The sequence below is a fragment of the Pteropus alecto genome, unplaced genomic scaffold, assembly GCF_000325575.1.
Source record: "Pteropus alecto unplaced genomic scaffold, ASM32557v1 scaffold220, whole genome shotgun sequence".
In the NCBI taxonomy this organism is placed as follows: Eukaryota; Metazoa; Chordata; class Mammalia; order Chiroptera; family Pteropodidae; genus Pteropus; species Pteropus alecto.
This window is the reverse complement of record NW_006430043.1, coordinates 2160728-2175760: the sequence shown is the minus strand read 5'-3', so window position 1 is coordinate 2175760 and position 15033 is coordinate 2160728. Positions and strand designations below refer to the sequence as shown.

At 51.9% G+C, this 15033-nt stretch overlaps 2 protein-coding genes across 2 annotated transcripts in view; one reads left to right on the top strand and one right to left on the bottom strand.

Annotated features, from left to right (window-relative positions):
- Positions 1-4230, top strand: part of KRT7 (keratin 7) — a 14582-nt gene extending 10352 nt beyond the window's left edge. Inside the window, exons 7-9 of the mRNA XM_006904569.3 lie at positions 610-830; positions 3468-3502; positions 3906-4230. Coding sequence (XP_006904631.1) covers positions 610-830; positions 3468-3502; positions 3906-4063 — 414 coding nt within the window. The 3' untranslated portion in view covers positions 4064-4230. The remainder of the gene's footprint in view (positions 1-609; positions 831-3467; positions 3503-3905) is intronic.
- A 1044-nt stretch (positions 4231-5274) lies between these two features.
- Positions 5275-13416, bottom strand: LOC102892550 (keratin, type II cuticular Hb1-like). The gene is given in 10 exon segments (XM_006904605.3): positions 5275-6170; positions 6679-6710; positions 6882-7102; positions 7849-7888; positions 7890-7963; positions 8151-8315; positions 8849-8944; positions 9873-9933; positions 10579-10787; positions 13033-13416. Coding segments are annotated over 10 exon segments (1458 nt in total). The 3' UTR covers positions 5275-5994.
- Positions 13417-15033: the final 1617 nt, after the last annotated feature.

The following is a 15033-nucleotide window of genomic DNA, read 5'->3' as shown; positions in this document are numbered from 1 at the left end:
TCTCTACCCACCCCTCCTCCTCCCTACCCCACTAGTAACCACTTACTCTATAGCCCTCTGGTAACCACTAGTCTGTAGTCCATGTCCATGAGTCTCTGTTTGTTTGTCCTGCTCATTTGTTGCTTTTAGAGTTATATCCCATATGGTTCCTGTTTTGAAGGCGATTTTTGGTTCTTATCAGCTGCCTGAAATCTGGGGACTCAACCTGGCTCCCATGGCTTTGGAGTTCCTCCATAATAGCATTTATTAAGCACTTACTGTGTGCTAGACACTGTGCCAAGGACTTGTGTGTTACTTCATTTAATTCTCACAATGTCCTTATGAGGTAGACACTGTGATTATTGCTATTATAGAAAAGAGGAGACTTTGGCTTAGAAGGGTTGATTCATTCCAAGATCTCATAAGTAGTAAGACAGAATTGGAACGTAGGTATTGGATATGAGAACCCTTGTTTTTAACCCTTGGGATCCTTTGGTAATTGGGGAAATAGGCTGGTGCCAATGAAGCCCAGTAAGCAGATTGCCCAGATGCTCGCTGCAGGATGAGGAGGCAGGAAGGCAGTTACTGTCGAGTGCTGCCTCCACCTCACAGCTCCTCTACTACTCACAGCGTGCCAAGCTGGAGTCTGCCATCGCTGAGGCTGAGGAGCATGGGGAGCTGGCACTCAAGGATGCACGTGCCAAGCAGGAGGAGCTGGAGGCTGCCCTGCAGCGAGCCAAGCAGGACATGGCCCGGCAGCTTCGAGAGTACCAGGAGCTGTTGAACATCAAGCTGGCCCTGGACATTGAGATTGCCACCTACCGCAAGCTGCTGGAGGGCGAGGAGAGCCGGTGAGGTCACAGGGCTCAGTGGAGCCTGGGGTGTGACCTTTCTTCCTCGACAAGCATTTCCTATGTACCCTCTTCTTCAGGGCATTGGAGGTGGGAGGGACAAGGAGGGTGCAGCTGATGCTTACTTCTTTGCCCTTGATGAAATGACCTAGACCTTGTAGTATAAGGCACAGTGGGAAAGTTGAAGTAAGAACAGCCCATTCACGGGTGTGGTGGCCACTAGCAGGGTCTTCTTATCTGATCCTTAGAACACATTCAGGTAAGCAGGTCAGGTATTGTTGATACAGAGGAGAAACTATGGTTCGTTGAAGGAACAGGGCCAGTGTGCAGTCAATAGTCAGTCTCTGCCGATTCCTCGTTCAAGCATCTTCTATAACACCAGGCTGCTTCTTACTATATAAAGTGCTAAGTCATGTGGTATTGACTGTGGTAGGAGGTTAATTTTCCCCTGTCCCCAGAGATATTTGTATACTCCCCTGAAGCCCGAGAGGAGGCTGGGATGGGTTAGTTTTGTAGGGAACTCTTCGTGAAAGACATGGAATCTATGTCCATGAAATCTGGCCTTCATTCTCACCTTGATGGATTGGTTGATTCATTCAGTCAACAGACAGGCTTTAGAGCTGTGCCTTGGGGAGAGGTTAGGATTTGATGAGGGTGAGAAGGAACAGCGTGGGCAAAGGCCTGGAGGTAGAACTCCTCATGGCTTGGCTTGTTGGAACCTAACACAGAGATAGATAACATGTAAAACATGTTTCTGCCCTCGGGGAGCATGCTTCTCCCCAGGGGGTGAGGAGACAAAACGTCTGCAAAGGAAACACTCAGAGACTAGTAACTCGAATTCATAAAATGCTGAGTTTATGAAGAACTTTTTCTGAGCATTATTCCAGAAGGCTGGGGAGAGAAGATGGGGATGAATGGAGTGGAGAAGAAGGAGGTGGGGAATAAGAGAGTACTGGAAGCAGAGTGCCTGAATGCCAAAATCAGTCTGAAAGGAGAGGTGGGGAGGAGGAAAGTTGGCACCTACCTCTGTGGGAATGAATTGAACAACAAAGGCCTCTGGGAAGAGAAAGCAGTTGATCTGGGGCACAGGGCAGCCCCTGAGCCCAACCGTCCCAGCCAAGATGCCTCTCTCTGCACCCTCCTCCACCATGGGTGCAAGGACCCCACTTTCTTGGGAATGCAGACCCTGGGCCTTTCTTCTTCACAGAATCAGAGCTGCAGGATGCTTAAAGTGGAGCCTGATTCATTTTCTCCTGTGGGTAGATATGGGGGCCGAAGCTCAGGGATGGTGACATTCCTCCCAGGTTGCTATCATCTGGGCTTAGATCCTGGTTCTCTGAGAGGAGACTGTCCTCTCTCGACCCCTTAGGGGATGTGGAGATGGACACCTTGTTTTTATCCCTTAACCCCTCAGCCCTTCCCAGGGGCCCATCTAAGATTTATGGTCTTAGAAACTCATACAATTTGGGGCATCTTTTTTTCCTAGAATACAGAGTTACAAATATAAAATTAGGCATAAAAACAAATATTTATTTAGGATGAGAAGAGAAAGATCGCACAAATCACGAGAGCCTGAGATATTCAAGTCCCTTCCTTTTGAGTTCTTTAGGCTTTGTACTAGAAATTCTTATATGAAATTGCTGCCTGATTGCAGCCTGGCTACCCACCACCCCCAACAAAAACAAAAAACAAAAACAAAACTGCCGGCAACTCCCAGCACTTCGTTCTCACAAAGATAAGTGCCAACTTTCCTCCTCCTTCCCGCCTCTCTTTCCAGACTGGTTTCACCTCTCAGCTATTTGAATAAGGGGCCTGGAAGCTTCCTAGCAGACCCATTTCTTGACCTTTGCCTTTGCTTTGCCCTCTTCCTAGACTTGGGGCTGCTGAGGCCAGGTGGGCTCCCTCACTCCCTCCATAAAAGTAAGGTGTACCCTCCCCACTGCAGAGTAAACTCATCCCCAGGGCCAAGGGCTTGGCCACAGTAGGGATGAACGTCACGAAGCAAACACACCCAGCTGTCTTGGGTGGATTTTGAACTTCCAGTGCAAGATGTGTTTTCAGCCCCACAGGCTGCTTGAAGCCACCCCACTTTTCCTCCCCGTTCCCACCTCAGTCTCAGCTGGAGCTGCATTCACTCAGTCTACAATACACGAGTTCTTTCAACACATATTAATTACTACATGCCAGACTGGAGCTGGAGAAACAGGAAATCAGTAAGCTATATAGCTGATTTTCAGGATTTTTATGATCTGGTTAGGGGAGGCAGCTACTACATAATAATAAGAGCAGCTACCATGTACCAAATCCTGTGTGCCCAGGGCTTTAGGTAAATTATGTCATTTAACCTTCACAAACAACTCTGTGAGGTTGGTACTGAGTTAGACCCTATTTATAGGTGAAGAAATGGAAGCTCTGAGACATTCCCAAGGTCATATAGCCAGTAGGTAGGAGGGCCTAAGTGAACTCTGCCCCCCACTCCTCCTTGTTCATTTTTCAACAAGGATGAAGGAAGGCTGGAAGTGTGGGGACAGGAAGGAACACCAATACTGCTTGGGGACTAGATGTGGGGGTTCCTGAGAGGGCCTCTTCTAGCACCGAGGAAAGAGCCGCTTTCACAAGTCTTTACTCTGCCCCCAGGTTGGACGGAAATGGAGTGGGAGCCCTGAACATCTGTAAGTCCTTGGCTTTGGCCCACCCCCTGTGCTGTCCAGACTGGGCAGGGTCTATGAGATGGTATATTGGCCTGAGGACCTGGCTCTTTAGGGACCGGGAGCTTCCTTCCCTTTAATAGCTTCCAGCAGGTACCCTGGAGCTCCCATCCAGCCAGACTCAATATCCTAGGGAACCCTTGTGAGAGGGCAAGATGGGGCAAGGGACATGTGTGGAGTATCCACCCCCCCCCCCTACACACATACACATGCTGTCTGAGGCTTCTTCTGGGCTGGCCCCTGGTGGGTGGTGGGAAAGGAGGTGGTAGGTGAAGGGAAGAAGGGCAGCTATGGCAGGAGCATGGGGTGTAGTGAAGGGATGGTCCTTCAGTTGTGGGCCTCATGCTGATGGAGTCTTCTCTTCTAGCTGTAGTGAACACCACTGGAGGTGGTGGCGGTGGATTGACCTTCGGGGGAACCATGGGCAGCAATGCCCTGAAATTCTCAAGCAGCGGAGGGCCTGGGACTCTCAAGGCCTATTCCATCAGGACCACGTCTGCCACTCGCAGGAGTACCCTCAACTGAGCCCTGGGTGTGGGGAGAGCCATACCCCCGCCCCCTATAGTCACAAGAGGACTCTCACCCTAGTCCTATTCCTGGTCCCAAGACTGCAAAGCAGTCTGGAAGATGATGTCAGAATAGCTTTCAATAAACAGCCTCTTTCCGAGGGCTGGAGGAGCCCATGCCTGGCACCTAGTATCCTGGCTTCATTTTGCTGGGTGGAGAAGCGGGGTGGGGAGGAGGGGCCCTAGAGAGGACAGGGTCTGCCCCGATAACTGGAAGCCTCTTGTGCAGGAGACTGGGAAAGCATGTTGCTGACACGGGGGTGCTGATCTAAGGAATTTGGCTCTTATCCACTGTGAGGCCTTGGCTCCCTCCCTGGGCATTCCAACTCCTCTCCTCAAGAAGCCCAGAGATACCCCCAGGGAGGTTCTGGCTCTGCCAGGAAGTGGGCGCTGGTTTTTTTGAGGGGGGTGAAAGGGCTGTTTGAACCCCGCTCCTGTGCTGCTAGCCCTCCCCCACCCTGGTTTCCTGGTAGAACAGCCAACTCTCAGACCAGCTGCCCTCAGCCCTTCCTGCCCTGGGCAGTGAGTGTGTTTGAGGCCCTGGAGGAGGCCCTCTGGGTCTGGAGTTCTGTGGGGGTGGTGGTGGGAGAAGGTCTGAGTGTGCTTGGGAGAGGGCTGGGATGAGGGGTCCCCCAGAGTCTCTGAGTTCCTAGTGGTGGTTCTGTGCCTGGGTCCATGGGCTGAGGGATGGGCTGTGCATATAGACTCCTGGGGGTTGGGGCATATGTGTGTTAAGAATGTACTTGACGGGGCATCTATGTGTCAGGTGTCTGATGTGGGGTCTATGTGACTGAGTGTGGGGGCTGTTTTTACGGTCTATGCTTGGGGTTATCCATCCAAGATGGATAGCAGCACATATGATGGGTACTGGGGAGGAGATGGGAAGGCTCTGTGTCTGGGACCCCCATCCCCAGGTGTGATGGTGGTACGTGTGTGGGGTAGGGGGCTATCAAGGGAGTGTTTGGTTTCTGGGGGTTGGGGACGTCTATATTTGATCCCATGGTTAGGAATTTTCACATGTTGAGATGGGGCTGGAGTGAGAGAGTGGAAGAAGTGGACTACTGATGTCCCAACAGCCCTAGCGATGAGGTCCCCACCCAAGGTGTCAGGAGAGCCAGGCCCTCCCCTGTTGTCCTTCTCACTTCCCTGCCAGCTCCTTCTGTTCTGTGTGTCTGGGTTTTGGGTCTGCGGGGCCATGCCCCTGCACACTTCAGAATGTAGGAATGTGGCACCTGTGGCAGCCCTCTCTGCCTCTTTGGTAGAGAACGGCTCCTCTGTTGCATACAACGGGGGTAAAAACTGGGTCGGAAGTCCACGTGTGTCACACAGAGGCGCGTAGGGAGTCTCCAGTGCGATTTATATGACCCGTGAGCTTTATTGAAAACGTGGAGACCAAGCGCAAGGGAGAGGGAGCCCAAGCAGCTGCGGAAAGTTTTCCCCAGGGAGACAGAGCTTCAGTCACTGTGCGCTGGTTTACAGGGTAGGGAAGGCACAACACCAGCAGCACTTCCACACTTGAGGGGCCCTAGAGCCAACCGGTCCCTTAGAAGACACGGGAGTCCAAGCCTCCACAGCAGCCCAAGTCAGGACTGGATATTTGCACAGGGCTGCGAGGAAACCTAGTCGTTTAGACTCTAAGGGATGGGGAAGAGCCGCCAAGACATGGGGCGGGGAGCTCCGCCTCCCTGGAAGAAATGAAGAGACAAGCGGAGGATCGGGTGGGGGTGAAGGGCTGTGGTTCGAGAAATTAAGGCAGCAGTGTAGGCAGGGTCAGGCCGGCTGGTTCCCGAAGCCCTTCCGTCTTAAGCCCAGATTCTTTTTGAGGTCCGGGCAGGCCGCTGGAGTTGGGGCCGGTTCGCTCGCGGATCGGTATTTGCACAAAGAGAGGCGCTAAGCAAATCGCACCAAGCGGCTGCTGCCACAGCTCTGTCCGCAGGGCGCGCACATTCCCGTGCTCACCGCCAGGTTCCCACTGCAGGGGGCGCTGCAGGCGCTGCCGGTCACAGGCCGGGATCCCGACACGCAGAGGTCCCCGCAGACAACCCCACCCCGGGAGCTGCTGACACCTGGAGGAGGAGGACAGGGCTTAGTCCCTGTGCCAGGTGGTAGTCGACGGCCCCTGCCTGCCAACCAGAGCCCCTTTCTCTTGCTCAGAGCTCCTCCCCTCTATTTCTAGTTCCCTCCTTCACCCCACAAACACCCTCACATCTGGGCACTCCTTCCTGCAGTCTAACCTCAAGCATCCTTGATAAACTTAGCCCAGGCCCTCCCTATAGGCAAAAATACTTAAGTTATAATCTTTCACCGCCACATTCTTCTCTGTTCTTCTAGGGTCTTTAAATTGTGGTTGTGCATTTGTAAATGAAGTTTTGTTGAACCCAGCCAGGTCTATTTGTTAAGTATTGCTTGTGGATGTGGCTGCTTTCACATTACAATGACAGAATTGAATGGTTGAGACAGACTGCATGGCCCACAAGCCTAAAATATTTACTATCTGGCCCTTTAAGGAAAAGTCTGCTCACCAGGAACCCCAAAACCTTATTTCAGAATCCACAGTATAGATAGATTACTTACAGACATTTATAGCACCAATGCCCTCACACAGCCTGTGGGAGAGCAAAGAGACAAAAATTAATTGGGGGAGCAAAGCTTGCATCTTCTCTCCTTCAAGTAATCCGGATGCAAATTAGATGCAAGTAATATGGGAACATGCTCTTAGCTCTAAACACAGTTCCGGGAGATTGGAGAGACATCCTCCCCACAGGTGTAGTCCTTACCTCTGCTCCTCGCCCTCCAGCAGGCGCCTGTAGGTGGCGATCTCGATGTCCAGGCCCAGCTTGGAGTTCATCACCTCCTGGTACTCCCTGAGCAGGCAGGCCATGTCCTGCTTGGCCTTCTGCAGGGCGGCCTCCAACTCGGCCAGCTTGCAGCGTGCGTCGCTGACGGCCGTCTCGCCCTGCTGCTCAGACTGGGTCACTGCAGCCTCCAGTTTGGTGTTCTGGGAGGCAGGGGAGGGTTACTAAAGCTCGAGTTCTGGATTTGGGGTCAGAGGCCAGGCATCTAGTGACCACTGATTGTCAGAGGAAGAAGGGGCTTCACTCATTTATGAGGTCAGGGGTTGCAAATTAGTGCTCCCAGAAATGCTGGCACAGTATCTTTTAAAATTTTTGAATTTTAACATGAAAGTCAGTCCAGATTCCTGGTCCTTCTGGAAAAATCTAAGGATCTGGCCCCACTGGACTTGCATTTCCATAGAGCCTGCCTCAGTTGGATCCGATTAGCTCTGCCCTTTGTGATTTCTAGTTTACCACACCCTAGTGCCTTCAATACAGCCTTCTTCACTCATTTACTAACCTCTGGGACATGGGCATGTGTGGTCACTGATCGAAAACAATGGGCCAGAAAGGTGAAATGGCTTACTCTAAATCACGTGGTAAGCTAGTGGCAGGGCTGGTTTGACAATCTCGTTTCCTGCCCCTCACACCAGAGGTATTTCTTCTGACCCTTTCTGTCCCCAAGACCAAGAAAATCCCAGTCACTCCTTTCTACTCCATACTGCTCCTCAAATCCCAACCTCCCTCCCCCATTCAGTGGAATGGAGAGTGTTTTTCATGGAGGAGACTCACCTAATGCTTGATGTTTGCTCCTTTTTCTACTCTTTGACAAGGTGTCAACTTTGAAACTCCCTGCTGCAGGCTTGCCCCTTTCTCTTTCTACACCGAGGGGCAGGTCAGTCTCCTGTACCTGGCACTTGGCATTCTCGACCTCGGCGGTCAGCCTCTTTCAGCTCATTGATCTCCTCCTTGGTGCGGCGCAGGGTCTCCCCGTGCCGGATCACTGTGGCCTTCATCTCCTCACACTGGTGGGAGGGGGAGACACTTATAGGGCACAAGATATGTCATTCTCCTGAGCCCCACAGCTTGCACATATATCACCTCATACTGAGAGCTGCCTGCCCTTCGCTTGCCCATTCACCTAGACAAACATCAAAGCCCTTTTAGTATCCCTCTTGCTGGGTTGTTGGGAAGCGGGTGCTGGGCACTCACCTTGCTGCGGTACCAGGACTCTGCCTCGGCCCGGCTGCGGCTGGCAACATCATCATACTGAGCCTTGATCTCGGCTACGATGCAGTCCATGTTCAGGTCCCGGCTGTTGTCCATCTTGACGACGACCGAAGTGTCTGAGATGTGGGCGTGAAGGATACGGATCTCCTGTGGGGGAAGGAGCGTGGTAAGAGCTTCTTCAACCAGAACACCTGCTTCTGAGCAGCCCACCCTCTCACGGGCCTTCCCTGTCCCCTTCCCCTGCTTCCTCCATAGCCTCACTGTCTGAAGCCCCAACCTCCAAGGTGACATCTCCCCCTAAACTCCAGGACCTCTCAATGGTCCTCAGACTCAGAGTCCTGAGGCTGAGATGAGCCCATGTCTGAGGCCCACTGCCCGATTTCAGTCAGAGCTTCTGTCTGGACCCTTGTGGTCTGGGACCAGAATTTATCAATTTGTGATAAATAAATTTCTCAATTTATAATTGCCAACACAGTAACCAGGAACACCAGCTTGTCTGGGGCATGGCAGATTAGACACCAAGCTACACTTCTTCACTTTCTGACAGTAAACGTGCCTTAGGTCTCTCAACTCTGCTCTGCACTCCCCTAATGCAGGGGGTTCAGAAGCCAAATGGTGGCAAGTGCTTTCCAAGATCTAATTCATCTTCTTTGCTGCCCCACTGCTCTCTGGTCCCTCACCTCCTCATACAGTCGCCGCAGGAAGTCAATCTCCTGGATCAGGGCCTCTGCATTGGCCTCGAGGTCTGATTTGCGTAGGTAGGCACAGTCCACGTCCTAAAGGGCAGAGGGTGGGACAGGAGTATCACTGGGGATATGACACAGAACTCTCCCCACCAGAGAGAGGTAGCCCACTAGGCTGGGCAAACTCCCTGGAGACTCTCCTCAGCCTGTGATCCCAGGGTCTGATATCAGGGTGTCGATGCAGTCCTTTACGCAGTTAGACGGGTTAGGAGCAGGTTTGGGTAAGGGAGGGAGATGAGGTTTCCAGGCACTTCCTCTGGTACCCACTGGGATGATTCCTCTAGAATCCACATCTCGTACAGTCACTGAAACTTAGGATCTAATGTAAAATGGGTCAATTCTAATGATGCCTCTGCTCTGGAATATCATGGAAAGAAATCTAGATCTGTGGGCAGAGAAGAGGTCTCAGGGATCAACTCTGCCCCTTTTAAGCCAGTGCGACCCAAGGCAAGACCTCTGACTTCTATGCCTCAGTTTCCTCACAGTAACCCCTGCCTTCCTCATATGGAGGTGGTCGAAAGGACTTGGCAAGAGTGCACATGATGGCACTTGTGCCGAGTCAAGTCTAAGAGGTGAGGAACAACAGCACTGTTCATGCCAGCATTTCCCACCTGTTGCCAGCCTGAGGATGAAGCCACCTTGTAGCGTTCATGTGCTCTTTCATTCACAAATCATTGTTGAGTGCCTACTGTCTGCCAGGTACAGGGCAAAAGGAAGTGGGAAGTCATCAGCCAGATGGGAGTTACCTCGGATTGGGGAGAAGATTGCCCTTCTTGAAGCAGACAGTGTGCTCTGGCATTAGGGTCACCCAGGGAGCATTGGGGAATTTGAGAAAAGGAACAGAGGAGAAGTTGGGCTATGTGATTTTGGGGAGTCACTCAGCCTCTCTGAATTATGGAGGGCTCCCTCCTACCTCTGCCCTCAGATCTGAGTTGTGGGACAGTATTCTGGGGTCACTCACCTTCTTCAGGGCCACAAATTCATTCTCAGCGGTGGCTCTTAGTGCCACCTCCTCTTCATACCTGGAGACAAAGGGCACAAAGTTCAGTGACTAGAATGTCAATAGGCTGGGATTTGAAGAGGGAAAAAAAGAGAGAATCAAGGTCCAGACAAACACATTTCAGGAACTAGAGCATTTGGAGGTGGTCAAAGAATCAAAAAATGTTAGACTAGAAGGGACCTTGTCCATCCTTTTCCTCTTGGCACTCAAATCAACCCATGTCACTCACTGCTTTTCCTGTTACAGGGACCCTCGTTCATGATATAGGCCAGGGTGGGTGCCTTGTACATTTCCCTCTGTTTCTGGATTGTAACTTCCTGGGGGGCAGGAACCCTGCTCTAGTTCTGGTAACCCTCTTTCCTCTCCTCCACACATTTTTTGCCCCTACCCAATCTCAGGGCCAAAATAGCACCTAGAACATAGAGTAGATGCTCAACAAATGTTTAGTAAATCAATGAAATAGACACATAATGATGAGGTAGTCGGAGCAGCTCAGACTCTCTCCAGCGTTTAAATTCCCATCCCAGAAAAGGAAAACTTTCCCCATAGGCTTCCTGTCACTGTCTTCTTCCTTCTGGAAATTTCCTCTTGTGGTGCGACCCAAATCTTTCCTGCTTTGAATTAATCCCATTTCCTTTCTCCATACTCTCCTCCCCGATGCACTCACTTCTTCTTGTAGCCCTCCATCATCTCCTGCACGTGGTTGAGCTCTGAGGCCAGCCTCCCGCTGTCGGCCTCCACACACTCGGCCTCCCGCCGCAGCGTCTCGATGTAGCCCTCAAACAGCGGCTCCAGGTTGCTCTCACAGCACTTGCGGTTTTGGTAGAATTGCCATTTGGTCTCCAGCAGTTTGTTCTGCTGCTCCAGGAAGCGCACCTGGTGTAGAAGTGGGAGAAAAGTTGAGGGGAGGAGACAATATCCCCAGCCCTTCTAAGAGCATAGGCATAGAGGCAGTCAAGATAGAACTAGCAGCAAAGTGTGCAGAGGCAAGGGGTAGACAGAATGGCCCCTGCTGAGCTCTCCTGGCCTAAGGAGGCACTGGTAGTATCCTCATTTCATGATTGCTTGTTCAGGCCTGAGTGAGGTTCTGTTCAGGTGGGCTCAAGTGGGGCGAGTGAGAAAATGAGGGGGCATACGGGCTATGCTGGGTTACAGTTGGGCTGGGGGGCAGGTAGGGGTGGAGGGTAGTGACAATCAAGGAAGGCTTCCTGGAGGAAAGAAATGTAAAGCAGGGTGGGAGAGAGAGAGTTGGATGAAAGCCTTTCACTATGAGCATCTCCAGGTTTATCTAGGTCCTTTTTGGCCACTGAGGACATGTTTGGACATGTTTATCTATGTCCAAACAATGGGGCTGGGCGAGCCATTGTTTGGACGGTCAAGATGGGAAAGGCTTCCTGACTGGGGAAGTCAGAAGGGCAGGCTCTCACCAAGCAGGATGACTGGGGCCTGGGGAAGCACAGGGGAGGGTGGGGTGTGGTCTTAGGTGGCCAGAACTCCTATGTTGGACACTCAGATGTCTCTGAAGGCCAGGCAGGTAATGTGAATGGGAGGAGGTTCTAGAAAGTAGGGAAGGTGAGAACTGTAGGGAAGTGAGGCACACCAGTTATTGAAACTTGAGAGATGCAATGGCAACAATATGTGCACTATGCTGGCCAGGAAGGACATCAGCAAACATGACTAGGTCCCTGTCCTCATTTTTCATTTCTCATATATCTTGCTGGAGTTGAGATGTTACCTTGGCTTTCACCCTGGTATCTTTTCATCCAACTCGATGAGTGCAGCTGGGAATTCCCTGTTTGGAACTTCCAGAAATAGGGAACCAGGACCGCTGATATTATATGGAATCATTTCAGGTGATCTGATTGGTTGACAGGGCTTGAGCTGCGGTGGTGAGTCTCATGGCTGCCTGGGCTCTCATCTTTCCTTTCAGAGTCATGGCCAGCTCACATACTCACCCACACAGCTCTGGTCGGAGAACACTGGGGCTGAGAGGGGAAGCTGCTGCTCAGCATCACACAGCAAATCAGTGGAGAGGCTGGGCGTAGAGCCCAGGCTGCCTGCTCCTGGGCCAGGAGCTTTTCCATGCTCTACGCCTGGCCACCTTTCCCAGGTATGAATGCCAGCACACTCAGGGTGCAGAGTCTGCTGAGGTGGACTAGCTCCTGCTGGAGAGGAGAGGGGTAGCTGGACCCCAAGCTTTGGATGATCTAGCCCCGGGGGCCTGGAGAGATGGAGAGAGCCCGGGCTTGGAGTCCTGCTCTGTCACCCACTCTCCGTAGTCACTTGGGCAGTCCTCTTGCCCTATATCCCTGTCTTTTTTCTCAAAGGGCTGGACTAGGGGGTGGCAGTGACTCCCAAATATGAACCCTTCATAGGCGGACTTCAGGCTTTTGTCATTCTCTCGTACTATTTTACTCATGATTTATCTATAAATGGATTCACTTAACATTTACACTTAAATGGGGTAAGAGGGGTAACTGTATATTATCACCATATTTGTAAAACCAACATCGCTTTGCATTCATAAAAGAAAATCGTAAAATTTTAAGTTGTAGCTGAAACTCGCGTCAGACAGCTCTGAACCTGAGGCTTGCTCTCTGTAACAGTGGCAGAGTAGCAAATATTAGAGAAATGTTAATGACATGTTGGCATCCAATGATATTTTCTCCATTTAATCTAAAAGATTGAAACATACTTGAAAGGAGATGAATTTTCTCATCAGGTATTTCGATGTTATTTAATACTTTAATGTACCACCTAATGTTACCACATAAAATATCAGCACTCCCCATTCCTCATTTCTAGAGAGACTGACCTGGGAATTTCCAGATCCTTCCAGGATCTCCAGGCTCAGAAAAGGGTGTGCTCAAGGACACCCACCTTGTCTGTGGGGTCCCTGCCTATCTGGACAGAGGTCGTATATAATAAAAATGCTACCAAATGAGGAGTCCCTGCCCTGTAGTCATCGCTCTGTGTCTGTCTGTGCCCTGGATGTGTGTCCATCTCCTCCATCACCAGACTGAGAGTTCACCTGGACCACATCCCTCCTAACCCTGACTCCACTTCAGTAGCCCAGCCTAGGAACTGAAGGTTCAGGAAGGGTGTGATCAAGGACACCCACCTTGTCGATGAAGGCGGCGAACCTGCTGTTGAGACACTTGATCTGCTCCTTCTCCTCGTGCTTCACGCACTGCGCGTTGGGGTCGATCTCCAGGTTGAGGGGCGTGAGGAGGCTCTCGTTGACCGACACGGTGGTGATGCAGGGCGGGCTGGGTCCGCACACGCCGCCCGAGCGGTATCCGAAGCTGCGGCCACAGGAGCCAGAGCGGAAGCCCCCGCAGACGCTCTGGCTGCCAAAGCCCCCGGTGAGGCCGCGGTAGCAGGAGATGCCGCGGTAGGGGGCGGCCGTGATGCAGCAGCGGCCGGGCCGGGGCCCGCAGGCGGAGGCGCAGCTGAAGGCGCGGACCCCGCAGGGGGCACCGATGCGGGAGGACAGACAGGACATGATTCGGCGGCGGCGGAAGCAGTGACGGGAGCTAAACCCCGAAGCCTGTGCGGAGCCTTATATCGCAGGCCCGGAGAGGCAGCGCGCGGCCAGTGCGTTTACGAGCTTGGAGGTCGGCCCTCGCGCCTTGTTCCACCGGGAATCAAAGCGGGCCGGACCGCCCGGCCGCCACCATAAAACGGCGTTCGACCCCCGCCCGCGCTTTATGGGGCCAGGAAGTGCCTGGTCAGCTCAGCCCGCCCTGCGCTACGGGCTCGGGGCGGGCACCCTACGCCACTCTGCGAGACTTGGCCGGGGTAGTACTGGATTCCTGGCTCAGTCCCCGGGTTAGGCAGCTGGGCACACCCGGCCGCTCCTTGGGTCCCAAGCCCCGCGAAACCATCCTGCAGGCTGGGAAGCCTTGCTCTCAGTTATCCGTGCATCTTCGCGTGGTGTGGGGTGTACGTGTTGAACGGCAAGGATCTCTGAAGTCAGTCCTGTATTTTCTTGTCATGATCTTGGACAGATGAATAAACTTTCTGAGCCTCAGTTTCCTCATTTGCAAAATAAGGAAAATAGTACCCATCTTGAGAATCGTTAGGAGGACTTAATGAAATAATGGACGGGAATACATTTAGTGCCCGACCTAGCACTTAAAGAGCTCCCTAAATGTTTGTTTGTTCTGTTTATTCTATTATTAATTTGCATTTATCTGGCCTTCCTTTGGGCAAAAATTTTCTCTTCTCTCTCAGAACTCAGCTCATAGCTCCTCTCCTTGTAAGTGTCACACTTACCCGTTCCTCTCCAGGAAATGGCTGCCTGTACCCTTCTCTACTCTGCTAGGGAGAAGGGAAGGAGTTGAGTTGCGTTTCCAGAGTGCCTACAGCCTGTGAGGTCTTTATAATGCATTATCTCATCTAACCATCAGGCATCCTTTTTAGGTTTACCTGATTAGGGAGGTGAACTCAGAGTGGTCCAGTGACTTGCTTAAGGTCATGCATAGCAGGCTCCATAGAGGGGCAGAGTTAGAACCTGAAAGGCGGCTCCCAACCCTCCCCCATGCTGGCCCCTCTCAAGATCTGAGTTTTTAAGGGCTGAGTGAGGGTCGAGTTCCTCTGTAAGGCAGGAGCCCACACTGCTAGGCTTTGGGCTCTTAGAGAAATCTGTCCGATCCAAAGCCTTCCCCTTGAATGATACCTGGTCATGGCCACCAACTCTAGAAGGCCAAACCCATCATAATAGAAGTTAATAACATGTCCAGTTATGGGCAGAGGAAACCAGAGTATTAACTCGCAGCCAGTATTAAAGAGAACCATGCAAATCATCCTTAGCTTCCTTTGCTTTTAAATATGAGTTATTTTTGTGGAAAGGGTAATTAAATCCTGGAAACCCAGAGGTCATTAGCAGCAGCTGTGCCTGGTTTGGGGCTGCTTGGCATCCCATTTTCAGGGAGTGCCCCATTGTCCCCTTTGCCATCTTTCCAACGCTCTTCTGGGCCTGGATCCCTTTGGTCCAGCCTTGATTTTGGTCCACCTTTGGTTTTGCAGGACTTTCAGCCCAACCTTAGTTCTGTCTTCTGTAGAAGATAGAGCCCAGCTCCATTATGCTTTGTGCTTCTACTCCCAGCTGAAGCTGGGG